Source organism: Oncorhynchus kisutch, unplaced genomic scaffold, assembly GCF_002021735.2.
Source record: "Oncorhynchus kisutch isolate 150728-3 unplaced genomic scaffold, Okis_V2 Okis05a-Okis16b_hom, whole genome shotgun sequence".
In the NCBI taxonomy this organism is placed as follows: domain Eukaryota; kingdom Metazoa; phylum Chordata; class Actinopteri; order Salmoniformes; family Salmonidae; genus Oncorhynchus; species Oncorhynchus kisutch.
In genome coordinates this window covers 3,320,604-3,335,170 of record NW_022261982.1, presented here as the reverse complement: position 1 = coordinate 3,335,170, position 14,567 = coordinate 3,320,604, and the positions used below count along the sequence as shown (strand labels likewise).

Genomic DNA, 14,567 nt, shown 5'->3' with positions numbered 1-14,567 from the left:
CTAGTTGTTGTGTGTGTGTTTTTTTATTAACATATGCACTTAAACATGTAGACTAATTCATGTAGCCAGGCCTATATAGGAAACAGAAAACTACAAAACAGGTCTACATTAATATTCTCTATTTTAAAGTTACAGTTTGAATACAGTGTCAGTTGGGACTTTTACTGATTTCTCCATTCATGTTTATGACAGGACAATGTTAGTATTTTACAACAGTACACTGACACCTGGTGGAGAAGATTATGACTTTGGGATCAGGTGATCTCCACAGAAACATACTTTGTTCTATCCACAAACACAACAGCTATACTTTTTTAGACATGTAACACTTGTATTTCCATAACAGATGTGCACCCCGCAGACAGTATGTGATGATATTTACAACAACCACAGAACATCTACAGTAAAGGAGAGGATGATATATGGCAAGTCAGACAAGGGAAAATGCATTTTCACTAATCAATATATTCACAGTAAATGCATATCTACCACTCTACCATATAGCTGTATAGCTAGCTGTATGTTACGAGAAGGTGTCTAATGCCATGTCGTCATTGGTCAACGGTGCCAGAGGTCAGGGGTTAGGATGCGGCAGCTGCAGAGTTGAGTAAATCCCATTGTCTCTCCTTGTGAACGTGTTGTAGGGCTCATTGTCCTGTGGCTCCTCCTACAAAGACATTAACAATAGTCAACATATTACACTGTAGAATAACAAATGGGGCTGTGGAAAATTCAATTGAAAATGTGAAAGAGCGTAGTCTGCAGGGGCCTCATTAATAAACGCTGCGTACGCACAAAATATCCCCCATAACGTGCCTGCGCCCTTTTCCACGCAAAAGTTGTCATTTATAAAAACTGAACTTGACATGAGAATGTGCTCATCCTCATGCTAACTGTAGACCACGAGTTCAAGTGGTGAAGTATTGCAATGCAAGAAGGCATACGTAGCCTAGTAGTAGCAATGTGCAGGAATATATGATAACACACTTATTCAGAACAATGAAACAGCTAGCTAAATATCATGCAATCATTCGCGGTTAGTGAGAAGTGCAAAAAAATATATTTATTTTATATTTGCATTCTAAAATAATTAGGTGTCCTTGCTAAGCAAAGAGCAACTCTAGATTTCTTCTTCCTATTATTATTATTATATTCATTCTGCTCACTCTAAAGTTTAAAAGATTTAAGCTTTTAAAAAAGAAACCAACTTCCAAATGTCCAGACTGCCCCAGTTTAGATTGCTTTTCAAAGGATTTTTGATGCTGTGTTTACTTTTTGAGCTATAGCCATTTAAAATGCTCTTAAATTAACACGGGTTTGAATGAGAACCATAGGAATAAATATATTTGTTATGTATTACTTTTATCTATACATGGTGGGTCAGTATTGCGACCAGGGTCTCTTTTGTAAGGGAGCCCTGTGAACATGAACATACATTATATTAATACAGTAAATACAACAAGATCAATCAAAAAGTTGCCTGAAGGATATTCCATGAGCTGAGGCATAAAAACTCTAATAATCAGTGGAGACCCGCGGGTCCTCTAGAACCAGCCAGTCCAGAGAGCGGGTCTGAAAATTGCTGGATCTCCAGTCAATACATGAGCCGAGGTAGTGGGGGAGTCTCTGAAGAACCGCTTTATATACAAAAAATAGCCAATTCTGGGCTCTTCTGGTAGTCAGAGACTCCCAGCTAAGAAAACTATACAAAATGTAGTGATGTGTATGAAAATAGTGAAGAGAACAGGGACCAAAAATTGACTCCTGAGGCACACCTTTTGTAATATTGAGGAAACTAGATTTGATAGCATCAGTAAGCAAACAATGTGTCCTGTCTGTTAGATAGTTCTTGAACCAATTGCAAAATGCCTGATCTAGGCCCATTTCAGACAACCTTAGAGTAAGTAAGAAATGGTCAACTGTATCAAATGCCTTCGACAAGTCAAAACATAAGGCAGCACAATGATGTTATGGTCTAAACAATGTAGCACATCATCTAAGTGTTGCTGCTGAAACAATGCTATGTCCACGTCTAAAACAAGATTGGTGTTCATTAAGAATAGAATGAGAAGTTAATAAAATACATTCTAAAATCTAGTTTTCAGACGCTATTTTATGAAATAGGTGGCCCGCTGAGGCAAAGTGGTTCTTAAAAGCACTACAAATGTCCATCTTATCTGTTATGGAGAGGCTGTTATAACCTGCTGGGGTAATGAGGGGATGGAGTTTTGTTTCAGGGATTTGACTACCTTCCAGACGGCAGCTGAATTCCCACCATTCTCAGATGCACAGTTCAAGAAGTATGTTGATTTCGCTTTTCTAATCATGGAAAACATCTATTTCTCATGCGTCTGAAGGACTGCCAGTCATACGTAGAATCAGTTAGCCTAGCCATAGCCCACGCCAAATTTCTCTCCTGAAGTTTCTCTGATAGTTCATGCGTGAACCAGGGATTAGCTCTATCTCTTACCCTTAGTTTCTTGAACAGAGCAGGCGTATCTGCAATAGAGTTGAGCAAAGAAGTAAAATCATTTAGGGCCTGATCTAAGTCAGAGATATTGTACACAACCCCCCTTTCAACAAGAATTGTTGCTAATTGAAATTCCTATAATTTCTCTTTGTAATAAAGCGAGGACAAGATTTAGGTAGATTTGCAGCTCTTATGCAGGCAATGGGACAATAGTCACTGAACTCACTAGAAAAAATTGTCTGTATACTCATGAGGAGCATTTGTCAAAATAATACCTAAAAGAGTAGATTTTTCCGGGTGTTTAAAGTTGGGGCGGTTTGGTTCAGCTGAGTTAGATTTAGATCAATAAAGATAACTTTCAGCCTATCAGAAGCTGGCATCAAAGAATCCAGATTAAGATCACCCCCAAATTAATAATTCAGAGTTAGTATAGTTAGAGAGCACATGTTGAGGCAGAGGGAGGGCAATAAATTCCCACTAGTGTAATTTGGGCATTATTACAGAATTATTATTACAGTAGCTATTAAAAATGATCCTGCTCTTTGGCCAGCGTGTCCAAAGATGCAACCTCTCTTATCATCACTCAGTGCCTGGGTTTATCTCCACTGTACCCGCACCCCACCATACCCCTGTCTGCACATTATGCCCTGAATCTATTCTACCACACCCAGAAATCTGCTCCTTTTATTATCTGTCCCCAACGCACTAGACGACCAGTTTTGCTAGCCTTTAGCCGTACCCTCATCCTACTCCTCCTCTGTTCCTCGGTTGATGTGGAGGTTAGCCCAGGCCCTGCATGTCCCCAGGCACTCTCATTTGTTGACTTCTGTAAAACGAAAAAGCCTTGGTTTCATGCATGTTATCATCAGAAGCCTCCTCCCTAAATTTGCTTTACTCAGTGCTTTAGCACACTCCACTAAACCCGAGGTCCTTGCTGTGTCTGAATCCTGGCTTAGGAAGGCCACTAACAATTCTGAGATTTACTGCAATATACTGCAGAAATAGCTTGCAAAATTCTGTTATACTTTCCAGGTCTATGCCCAAACAGTCCGAGCTTCTAATTTAAAAATTAACATCTCCAGAAATAAGTCTCTCACTGTTGCCGCCTGTTATAGACCCCCATCAGCTTCCAGCTGTGCCCTGGACACCATATGTGAATTGATTGCCCCCCCTATCTTCAGAGTTTGTTCTGTTAGGTGACCTATACTGGGATATGCTTAACACCCCAGCAGTCCTACAATCTAAGCTAGATGCCCTCAATCTCACACAAATTATAAAGGAAACCACCAGGTACATCCCTAAATCCATAAACACGAGCACCCTCATAGATATCATCCTGACCAACTTGCCCTCCAAATACACCACTGCTGTTTTCAATCAGGATCTCAGCAATCACTGCCTCATTGCCTGCATCCGCTATGGGTCCACAGTCAAACGACCACGCCTCATCACTGTCAAACGCTCCCTAAAACACTTCTGAGAGCAGGCCTTTCTAATCGACCTGGCCCGGGTATCCTGGAAGGATAATGGCCTCATCCTGTCAGTCGAGGATGCCTGGTAGTTCTTTAAAAGTAATTTCTTCCCCGTCTTAAATAAGCATGCCCCTTTCAAAAAAATGTAGAACTAAGAACAGATATAGCCCTTGGTTCACCCCAGACCTGACTGCCCTTGACCAGCACAAAAACATCCTGTGGTGGACTGCAATAGCATCGAATAGTCCCTGCGATATGCAACTGTTCAGGGAAGTCAGGAACCAATACACGCGGTCAGTCAGGAATCAAAGGCTAGCTTTTTCAAACAGACATTTGCACCCTGACTCCAAAAAGTTTTGGGACACTGTTGAAGTCCATGGAGAACCAGAGCACCTCCTCCCAGCTGCCCACTGCACTGAGGCTAAGTAACATGGTCACCACCGATGAATCCATGATAATCAAACATTTCAAAAAGCATTTCTCTAAGGCTGGCTGTGCCTTCCTCCTCCTGTGCCTTCCTCCTGGCTACCCCAACCCCGGCCAACAGCTACCCCCACAGCTACTTGCCCGAGCCTCCCCAGCATCTCCTTCACCCAAATCCAGATACCAGATGTTCTGAAAGAGCAGCAAAACCTGGACCTGTACAAATCAGCTGGGCTAGACAATCTGGATCCTCTCTTTCTAAAATTATCCGCCTCCATTGTTGCAACCCCTATTACCAGTCTGTTCAACCTCTCTTTCTTATCGTCTGAGATTCCTAAAGATTGGAAAGCTGCCAAGATTGGAAAGCCCCTCTTCAAAGGGGGTGACACTCTAGACCCAAACTGTTATAGACCTATATCCATCCTGCCCTGCCTTTCTAAAGTCTTCGAAAGCCAAGTTAATAAACAGATCACTGACCATTTGGAATCCCACTGTACCTTCCCCGCTGTGTAATCCGGTTTCAGAGCTGGTCATGGGTGCATCTCAGCCACGCTCAAGGTACAAAACGATATCATAACTGCCATCGATAAAAGACAGTACTGTGCAGCCATCTTCATTGACCTGGCCAAGGCTTTCGACTCTGTCAATCACCGTATTCTTATCGGCAGACTCAATAGCCTTGGTTTCTCAAATGACTGTCTTAATTGGTTCAGCAACTACTTCGCAGACAGAGTTCAGTGCGTCAAATAGGAGGGCCTGTTGTCCGGACCTCTGGCAGTCTCTATAGGGGTACCACATGGTTCAATTCTCGGGCCGACTCTTCTCTGTATACGTCAATGATGTCACTCTTGCTGCGGGTGATTTCCTGATCCACCTCTACGCAGACGACACCATTCTGTATACATCTGGCCCTTCTTTGGACACTGTGTTAACTAACCTCCAAACAAGCTTCAATGCTATACAACACTCCTTCCGTGGCCTCCAACTGCTCTTAAACGCTAGTAAAACCAAATGCATGCTTTTCAACTGTTCGCTGCCCACACCCGCCCGCCAGACTATCATCACTACTCTGGATGGTTCTGACCTAGAATATGTAGACAACTACAAATACCTATGTCTGGTTAGACTGTAAACTCTCCTTCCAGACTCATATCAAACATCTCCAATCCAAAATCAAATCTAGAATCGGCTTTCTATTTCGCAACAAAGTCCCCTTCACTCACGCCGCCAAACTTACCCTTGTAAACCTGACTATCCTACCGATCCTCGACTTCGGCGATGTCATCTACAAAATAGCTTCCAACACTCTACTCAGGCTGCCTCCAGTTTGCTATCACAGTGCCATCCGTTTTGTTACCAAAGCCCCTTATACCGCCCACCACTGCGACCTGTATGTCGGCTGGCCCTCACTACATATTCGTCGCCAGACCCACTGGCTCCAGGTCATCTATAAATCTATGCTAGGTAAAGTGCCGCCTTACCTCAGCTCACTGGTCACGATAACAATACCCACCTGTAGCACGTGCTCCAGCAGGTATATCTCACTGGTCATCCCCAAAGCCAGCACCTCCTTTGGCCGCCTTTCCTTCCAGTTCTCTGCTGCCAGTGACAGGAACAAATTGCAAAAATCGCTGAAGCTGGAGACTTACATTTCCCTCACTAACTTTAAACATCAGCTATCTGAGCAGCTAACCGATCGCTGCAGCTGTACATAGTCCATCTGTAAATAGCCCACCCAATCCTCCTACATCATCCCCATTTTGTTTTTATTTCCTTTTCTGCTCTTTTGCACACCAGTATCACTACTTGCACATCATCATCTGCTCATCTATCACTCCAGTGTTAATCTGCTCAATTGTAATTACTTCGCTACTATGGCCTATTTATTGCCTTACCTCCTCACGACCTTTGCACACACTATATATAGACTTTCTTTTTTTCTATTGTGGTATTGACGGTAGCTTGTTTATTCCATGTGTAACTCTGTGTTGTTGTTTGTGTTGCACTGCTTTGCTTTATCTTGGCCCGGTCACAGTTGTAAATGAGAACTTGTTCTCAACTAGCTTACCTGGTTAAATAAAGGTGAAAAAATAAAAGTAAGCTAAAAGACTAACTTTAAAACATTCAGGCTATCCTAACGTCTAATTCATTTTTATATGCATTTGCATAAACTACTCAACAACTGTAACTCTTGAACCATTCAAGCGAGAAACACTAAACAAACTTTCACATGTTCAGGCTATCCTATTCTATCAATCAATCGATTTGACCACAACTATTGACCACAACCACATAGCTACTGACCACAACTACTATCCACAACTACTGACCACAACCACACAACTACTGACCACAACCACACAACTACTGACCACAACTACTGACCACAGCTACTGATCTCAACCACAAAACTACTAACAACTACTGAACCACAATTACTGACCACAATCACACAACTACTGACCACAGCTACTGATCTCAACCACAAAAGTACTGACCACAACTACTGAGTAGTACTGACCACAACTACTGACCACAAGCACAAAACGACTGACCACAACCCCACACCTACTGACCACAACTACTGAACCACACACCAACTGACCACAATCACACAACCACACACCTACTGACCACAACTACAAAATGTCTGACCACAACCACACAGCTACTGAAAACAATTGATCGCAACCACACAACCACAAAACGACTGACCACAGAATACTGACCACACAACTACTGACCACAACTACTAACCACAACCACACAACTACTGACCACAACCGCACAGCTATTGACCACACAACTACTGACCACAACCACACAACCACTGAACCTCACAACTACTGAACACAATTACTGACCACAACAACACAACCACAAAAGTACTGACCAGAAACACAGAATAGTGACCACACAACTACTGAGCACAACCACACAACCACTGAACCACACAACTATTGGCTCATTAATCCCCCTCCTCTCCCCTGTAACTATTCCCCAGGTCGTTGCTGCAAATGAGAATGTGTTCTCAGTCAATTTACCTGGTAAAATAACGGATAAATAAAAAAAATAACATTACTACTGCCTTCACTACCACTACTACTACTATTTCACAACCATACGTACTTCAAGACTAGCAAAAACACCACATTTACTTCAGTAAATGCCATTTTCTAGTTAGAAATAGGTATATTTTTACTATTTATTTCATTTCCATGATCATTGCAGAATAATTTCCTCACCTTTTCAAACTGTGATGGTTTCATTAGCCTATAGGCTTACAACAAGTTAGGATAGGCTACCATTCATCGCATCTGTTATTTAAGTCACATGTATCTCAGTTGGTAGAGCATGGCCAGGTGTCACACCCTGACCTTAGAGAGCCTTGTTTATTCTCTATTTGGTTAGGTCAGGGTGTGACTTGGGTGGGCAAATCTTTGTTTCTATTTCTTTGTTGGCCTAGTATGGTTCCCAATCAGAGGCAGCTGTTTATCATTGTCTCTGATTGGGGATCATACTTAGGCAGCCCGTTTTCCCACCTTGAGTCGTGGGATCTTGATTTTTTTTTTATAGGTGCTGTGTAGCCTGCAGAACTTTACGGTCGTTTTGTATTTTGTCGGAGTTCAATATTAAAAATCATGAACACTTTCCACGCTGCGCTTTGGTTTCATTCATCTGACGAAGGATGTAACACCAGGGTTGTGGGTTCGATTCTCACAAATCGCTCTGGATAAGAGCGTCTGCTAAATGACTGAATCGTAAATATAATTAGACCCACTTCACAGTACTAAATGGATAAGCTACGTTGCTCTATGCGAGCCGATCCGAAGAACAGTTTAACAGTAGAACAGAAGGTTCACCTTTTCCATTGACGTTTGTAGGCTACGTCTGAATACTGTACTGTCAAGTTTCTCATAGACAATATTTAATATATGAACATAATTAAATGACCATTTAATTGAGCCTATTAAGCTATAATAACATGTGAAAGGGGGCGTGGTTTATAACAGCTGACTTTAACAGAAGAACAGACAGTTGATCTTTTGTATTGAAGTGAGTAGGCTACCACTCTAAGTACTGTAGTTGTCATTTCTTTCCGAGTAGGCAACGTTTCAGAATTCACGGCCAGTGGAGCATATTAAAAAGTTACAATATGTTTACAGGTCCACAACAATTTGCAATAGTTTTTTTCAGCAAATGTCACTGTAAAAGTTTAACACATTCTGCCAACACCTCCAGAGACATTTATCAAGCTCGCGAACTGCTATTTAGAAACGGCAATGTTTTAATTTCAGTACAAAGCGAAAAAGGGCTGTCACCATAAAAGGCTTTTCAGGCTGATTTGAATGCTCATTCACAAGCGAACAAATTCAGGATGGGTCTGATTTATAACAGGAAACATGCGTATGCATGGCATCCGCCAAGCTGATGAATCTCAATATTTTTGTAAGTGCGCAGTCTATGTATGCGGTCTTTTCAGAAATGCTGCGCGCAGATATTTATTGTGAAATGTACGCAACTGTTGCAAATGGGGACCCAGCTGCTGTCATCTGACTAACAGGTAACAGCAAGCAGTGTTGTGGTACCTCGTTGACGGTTCCAGACACTTGTAGCTGTGTTCTCCTGTTGAGCAAAAAATAACAAGATTGAATTAACATAGCACCAACTGAAACATGTTTTACACAGCACATTTTCCAGAGTAAAATTATTGTGAGCAGTGTGTGTGTTTTTTTTCACCACACTCGTTTTTGACAGGAAATGAGACGTGAGAAGCCACAACAGCGCAGCTATTGGAAACTACTCACCAGTCACATATGTCAGTTGAACATCTAGCCTAGTTTCGATTTACATTTTGGTTGAAGCCCCCATGAACTCATAGCATCGCATGTATTTCTGACACCAATTCAGTACTATATCCTCATTGTAGAACTAAAATGTATTTGAGAATGCATAATTTCTACAACAGTGCTTCCAAGTAATTATTCAAATACCACAAATCTGTCAAACACTCTTTTACCAATGTATTAATATCATCTGACCTGAGATTAATTTTCCTCATGATTCCACAACCAATCACCAGGACAGCTACACATGCTGCAACGCCTGTTATCATCCCCCAATAGAAGAGACGGTTGTCTCTGGCCTCTTGCACTTGGGCCCCTGAGCAAGGGGAAAATATATATTAAGATCTTATTTGTTTCTCTTCCGCCATCTTGTTCATTTTCATTAAGGCAACGTGTTGTTGACAGTATCTACATTTTAAGACATTATTACATGAACTGATGACAAAATCCAATATTGTGACTACAGAAATGCTCAGTTCTGTCAGATGTAACGTCTATGACAGACGTTACGAAACAAGACCACAAAACACTGACAGAACATCAAGGTAAGCACATGACAGGCATTCCACTAAATATGTGATGATAAGATATGCTGGGGTTCCTTTTTAAATGATTGTGAACAATCCCATCAGACCAAACACTTACCATTGACCGAAATATGTATGTTTATATCAGAATTGCCTCCATCATGTGTACATACACAGGTGTAGTTCCCTTCATCAGATGGTTGTATGTTGGTGATGTGTAGAAACACTCTGTCATTCTCTGTCTGCAGTGTGACTCTGAGGTCACAAGTGCTGTTGGTATGATTTGTTTCAAAGTCTTGTGAAACTCTACACTCGTGACCTCCACTTATAACTCTATTTTTGTGACATACTACAGTAAGGATGTTAGTGAGGGTTTGGTTTGGGCAGAGAAGAGTGGAATCTGCTCCTCCGGTCTCCAATGTTTTCTCCTGAGTCACTGTAAACAGGAAGAGAAACAGATTGTGAGTATATTATTTCATGAGATCGGTTTGATTGAGCATGAGTAGTACCATCAATTCTCATTAATAGAAAGTCCCATTTCAGTCTACAGAAATTTCTACAGACCCAAATGGACGTTTTATAATGGTAAAAAGAAACCTGGCACAAGAAAAAGCCACTTTACTGAACTGTTAATGTCCAAATGAAGACGACCCAAAGTGAATTCATGACCGTCATACTAAAACTATCTCAATGTAACAGGAATATTATATGGGGGGGGGGTTAACTGTGTACGGGATGCAACTCTAGACAAGTCATCAGCTAAACTAAATCCTCTTCCTAACATGTCTAAGTTATTAAACCACAATATCAAGAGATGGGTCTGTGTGAACTGTGGGGATAGAAACATCCAACTGAAAGACAATACTCCTATTACTCTCACCTCAAACTCCTATTCAATCATTTACTTTTTTCATTGTAAACTTGGCTTTAATTGACTGTGTTTCTGAATGTAAATACCTTCCTAGAATAATTACAGACAATAGCCCATTGTCTTTCACGTTTAACCTCAAACCTCCCATGCCAATAGCAGAGACATAGCGATCCAACACAAGGTTTCTTGGAGATAAGGATTTTACCTCATATACACAGATAGACATGTTTTTGGAAATAAATGTAGGTAATGAAGTATGCCCAACTGTTGTCTGGGAAGCTCTTAAATCATACATGAGAGGTTGTATCATGTCTTACTCTTCACATTAGAAAAATAAGACCAATAAAGAATTAGAAATACTAGAACAGAAAATCCACGACTTAGAAAGAAAACACAGTTTAGATAGAAATGTTGACACCCTTCAACAGTTGAACACTTTTAAGCTTGAATATAAAACAAAACTCTCGATCTGCAGAGATTGCTGCCATGAAATCCAAGCAACAAGATGTTGAGCAAGGTGAAAGTGCAGGGGAAATGCTTGCTTGGTAAATGAAGAAAGAGGAATGAACCATCCATAGCAATCAAACCCCAGATGGTAGCATAACAATGGTTCCTTCAGAAATTAACTCCGTCTTTAAACATTTTATGACAAACTGTATCAATCCCAAAACAAAAGTTGAAAGGAATATATAGACATTTTCCTCAATAAGGCCATTTGACCAATTATAAATGAACCAGAGAAAATGAATATGGATAAAACATTACCCCAGGTGAACTGTTGGAGGGCATCAATTATCTACATATTGGGAAATCTCCTAGTAATGATGGATTCCCAGTGGAACTTTATAGACACCTTTATCCCAGATTACTAAGGCCTATGTTACTTATGCTCACAGCAGCTCTAGAGAAAAATGAACTTCCCCAGTCACCATGTTTGGCTACAATCACCCTACTTAAAAAGAAAGATAATGATCCACTGTCATGCGGATCCTTCTGCCCAGTATAACTTTTGAATGTAGATTACAAAAATCATTGCTGAAGTATTGGCTTTTCATTGGCATAAAAACAGTCATGTAAAAGTTCATTCACTCAGATCAAACAGGGTTTATAAGAAAAAGGATGTCCAGACAATCTCCACAGTTTTTTCAGTGTAATCCATCATACCACCATCAAATTCATGAGGTGGAAAGAAACAACATTGCCAGGCACCCTTATTTGTTATAACCCCACCTTACCTCCAGCATTTAGTGATGACATCTATTTAAGTCGTGTTCCAAAGGGGCATCATTAATTTAACATGTTTACTATGATGGATCTATACTGTCATTCAATCAATTACATTATCCAAGGACGATTTCTCAGAAATCATATTCAGTCACTTCAACAGAATATGGATGAACCTAAGGCATCTAGCATAGATTAAATACTGAAAGAAGCTGCTACGACAAAGAAGTTGATTGCCAAGTTATATCAAGGGCTGATTGAAACTCTACCTGATGGTTCAGAACCTATAATGAACAAATGGTAAACAGATCGAAATGAAGAAATGAAGGAGAACCATTGGTCACAGATATGTTCAAATGTTCATACCTGCTCCTACAAAGACATGAACTAATGCAATGTAAGATCATTCATAGGACTTACTATAGTCCTGCCAGAATGCATGTAATGTCACCCAGAAATGTCACATCTCTGTTGGAGATGCAAAAAGCACAAAGGAACTATATTTTATTTATTCTATTTTTACTTTATTTCACCTTTATTTAACCAGGTAGGCAGGTTGAGAACAAGTTCTCATTTACAATTGCGACCTGGAATATTACATATGCTGTGGTCCTGTGACAAACGGACACCATTCTGGGATAATGTATGTGCTACCATTTCATTAGGTCTAGGAATTTATATCCATTCATCTCCACGATTATGTTTGTTGGGAAATGTAAATATTGGTGATCAATATCAGAGAACTTTTGGTCATCTAGATCTACTTGCTGCAATAAAAAATAAAGCCATCAATTGGAAAGCTCCATATCCACGCTCAATAACATACTGGAATTAAACCATACATATTAAACCATACATATTAAACCATACACATTAAACCATACATATTAAACCATACACATTAAACCATACATATTAAACCATACATATTAAACCATACATATTAAACCATACATATTAAACCATACACATTAAACCATACATATTAAACCATACACATTAAACCATACACATTAAACCATACACATTAAACCATACATATTAAACCATACATATTAAACCATACATATTAAACCATACACATTAAACCATACATATTAAACCATACACATTAAACCATACATATTAAACCATACATATTAAACCATACATATTTGACAGAATTTGGAAATGTTATGTTGACCATCTTAGAGAATGATTTGTATAGTTGCCATTTTGTTTTTGTGTTGCTTGTGATAAAACATAAGATGAGTAGCTAGTGGTAGTGAAGTAAAAATGAACGTTTATTCTTGTTGAGTAACTGCATTAAAACTGTAGTGAGCAATTACACTTTACAATACAGTGCATGAGTAGCTAGTGAAGTAAAGCAAAGTTTATTCAAATTGACTAACTGCATTAAAACTGTAGTGAACAATGTGGTTCAATACAGTGTCCTTATTAATGTGTAGGTCTAACTCCTGGAAGTACTCCTGTAAGGTTCAGGGCTCGTGTACAAGTTAAATACATAATGGGATACATCTCTCTTACCGTTAACAGCTGTGCATAGACCCCACAGCACCAGAAGCAGAGCAAGTCTGGATACACTTCCACACATACTGACCAACTGCAGAACCAGACGTTGACCCAACACTGCCTGCTGAGACCGACTACAGATGTGACGCCAATGCAACGTTATTTACTCAGTAGAGGAACAAAATAAAACTAAATCAAACCAAAGTGAAGCTCATTTGTCTGGGTTGACTTGGTTATAATGGGCCTTGAGAGCTGAGTGTAGGAAGTTCTGCTGTCGTCTAGCTTGTATTCGTGTTACTCCTATGCAGAAACAATGGCACCTCTGCTAGTGCAACCTAGTTTTTGTGACTGGGGTCTTTGTAGAGCACCACAGAGAGGTCTTATGATCTACCACAGACACATCAACAGGTCCACTTCCTTCTTTAGACACAAAAAAGTATAGATTTTGCACCACCACAAGGCTGAAGGATGCTTTATAACTGATTTTTTTCATTTTGATTTTTTATTTAACTTTTATTTAACTTGGCAAGTCAGTTAAGAACAAACTATTATTTACAATGACGGCCTACCAAAAGGCAAAAGGCCTCCTGCGGGGTTGGGGGCTGGGATTAAAAATATTAATAAATAAAATAAAATGTGGGACAAAACACACATCACGGCAAGAGAGACAACACAACACGACATAAAGATAGACCTAAGACAACAACATAGCATGGCAGCAACACATGACAACACAGCATGTTAGCAATACAACATGAAAACATATGGTAGCAACACAACATTTTTTATTTTTTTATTTCACCTTTATTTAACCAGGTAGGCAAGTTGAGAACAAGTTCTCATTTACAATTGCGACCTGGCCAAGATAAAGCAAAGCAATTCGGCACATGCAACGACACAGAGTTACACATGGAGTAAAACAAACATACAGTCAATAATACAGTATAAACAAGTCTATATACGATGTGAGCAAATGAGGTGAGATAAGGGAGGTAAAGGCAAAAAAGGCCATGGTGGCAAAGTAAATACAATATAGCAAGTAAAACACTGGAATGGTAGATTTGCAATGGAAGAATGTGCAAAGTAGAAATACAAATAATGGTGTGCAAAGGAGCAAAATAAATAAATGAATTAAATACAGTAGGGAAAGAGGTAGTTGTTTGGGCTAAATTATAGGTGGGCTATGTACAGGTGCAGTAATCTGTGAGCTGCTCTGACAGT

General features: G+C 40.0%; 1 protein-coding gene across 2 annotated transcripts; it reads right to left on the bottom strand.

Moving 5' to 3' along the window:
• Nucleotide 1: 1 nt before the first annotated feature.
• LOC109877058 (uncharacterized) lies at nucleotides 2-13,696 on the bottom strand. Of its 2 annotated transcripts, none has more exons than XM_020469382.2 (5): nucleotides 13,362-13,696; nucleotides 9,858-10,175; nucleotides 9,408-9,528; nucleotides 8,955-8,991; nucleotides 2-667 (listed from the first exon to the last, which is right to left on the bottom strand). In XM_020469382.2, the coding sequence occupies exons 1-5, from the start codon at nucleotides 13,426-13,428 to the stop codon at nucleotides 575-577; spliced, it is 636 nt and encodes a 211-aa protein (XP_020324971.2). In that variant the 5' UTR covers nucleotides 13,429-13,696; the 3' UTR covers nucleotides 2-574. The 2 variants fall into 2 exon arrangements, with proteins under 2 accessions (XP_020324971.2, XP_020324970.2); XM_020469381.2 differs by having other exon boundaries at nucleotides 8,889-8,991; nucleotides 13,362-13,469.
• Nucleotides 13,697-14,567: the final 871 nt, after the last annotated feature.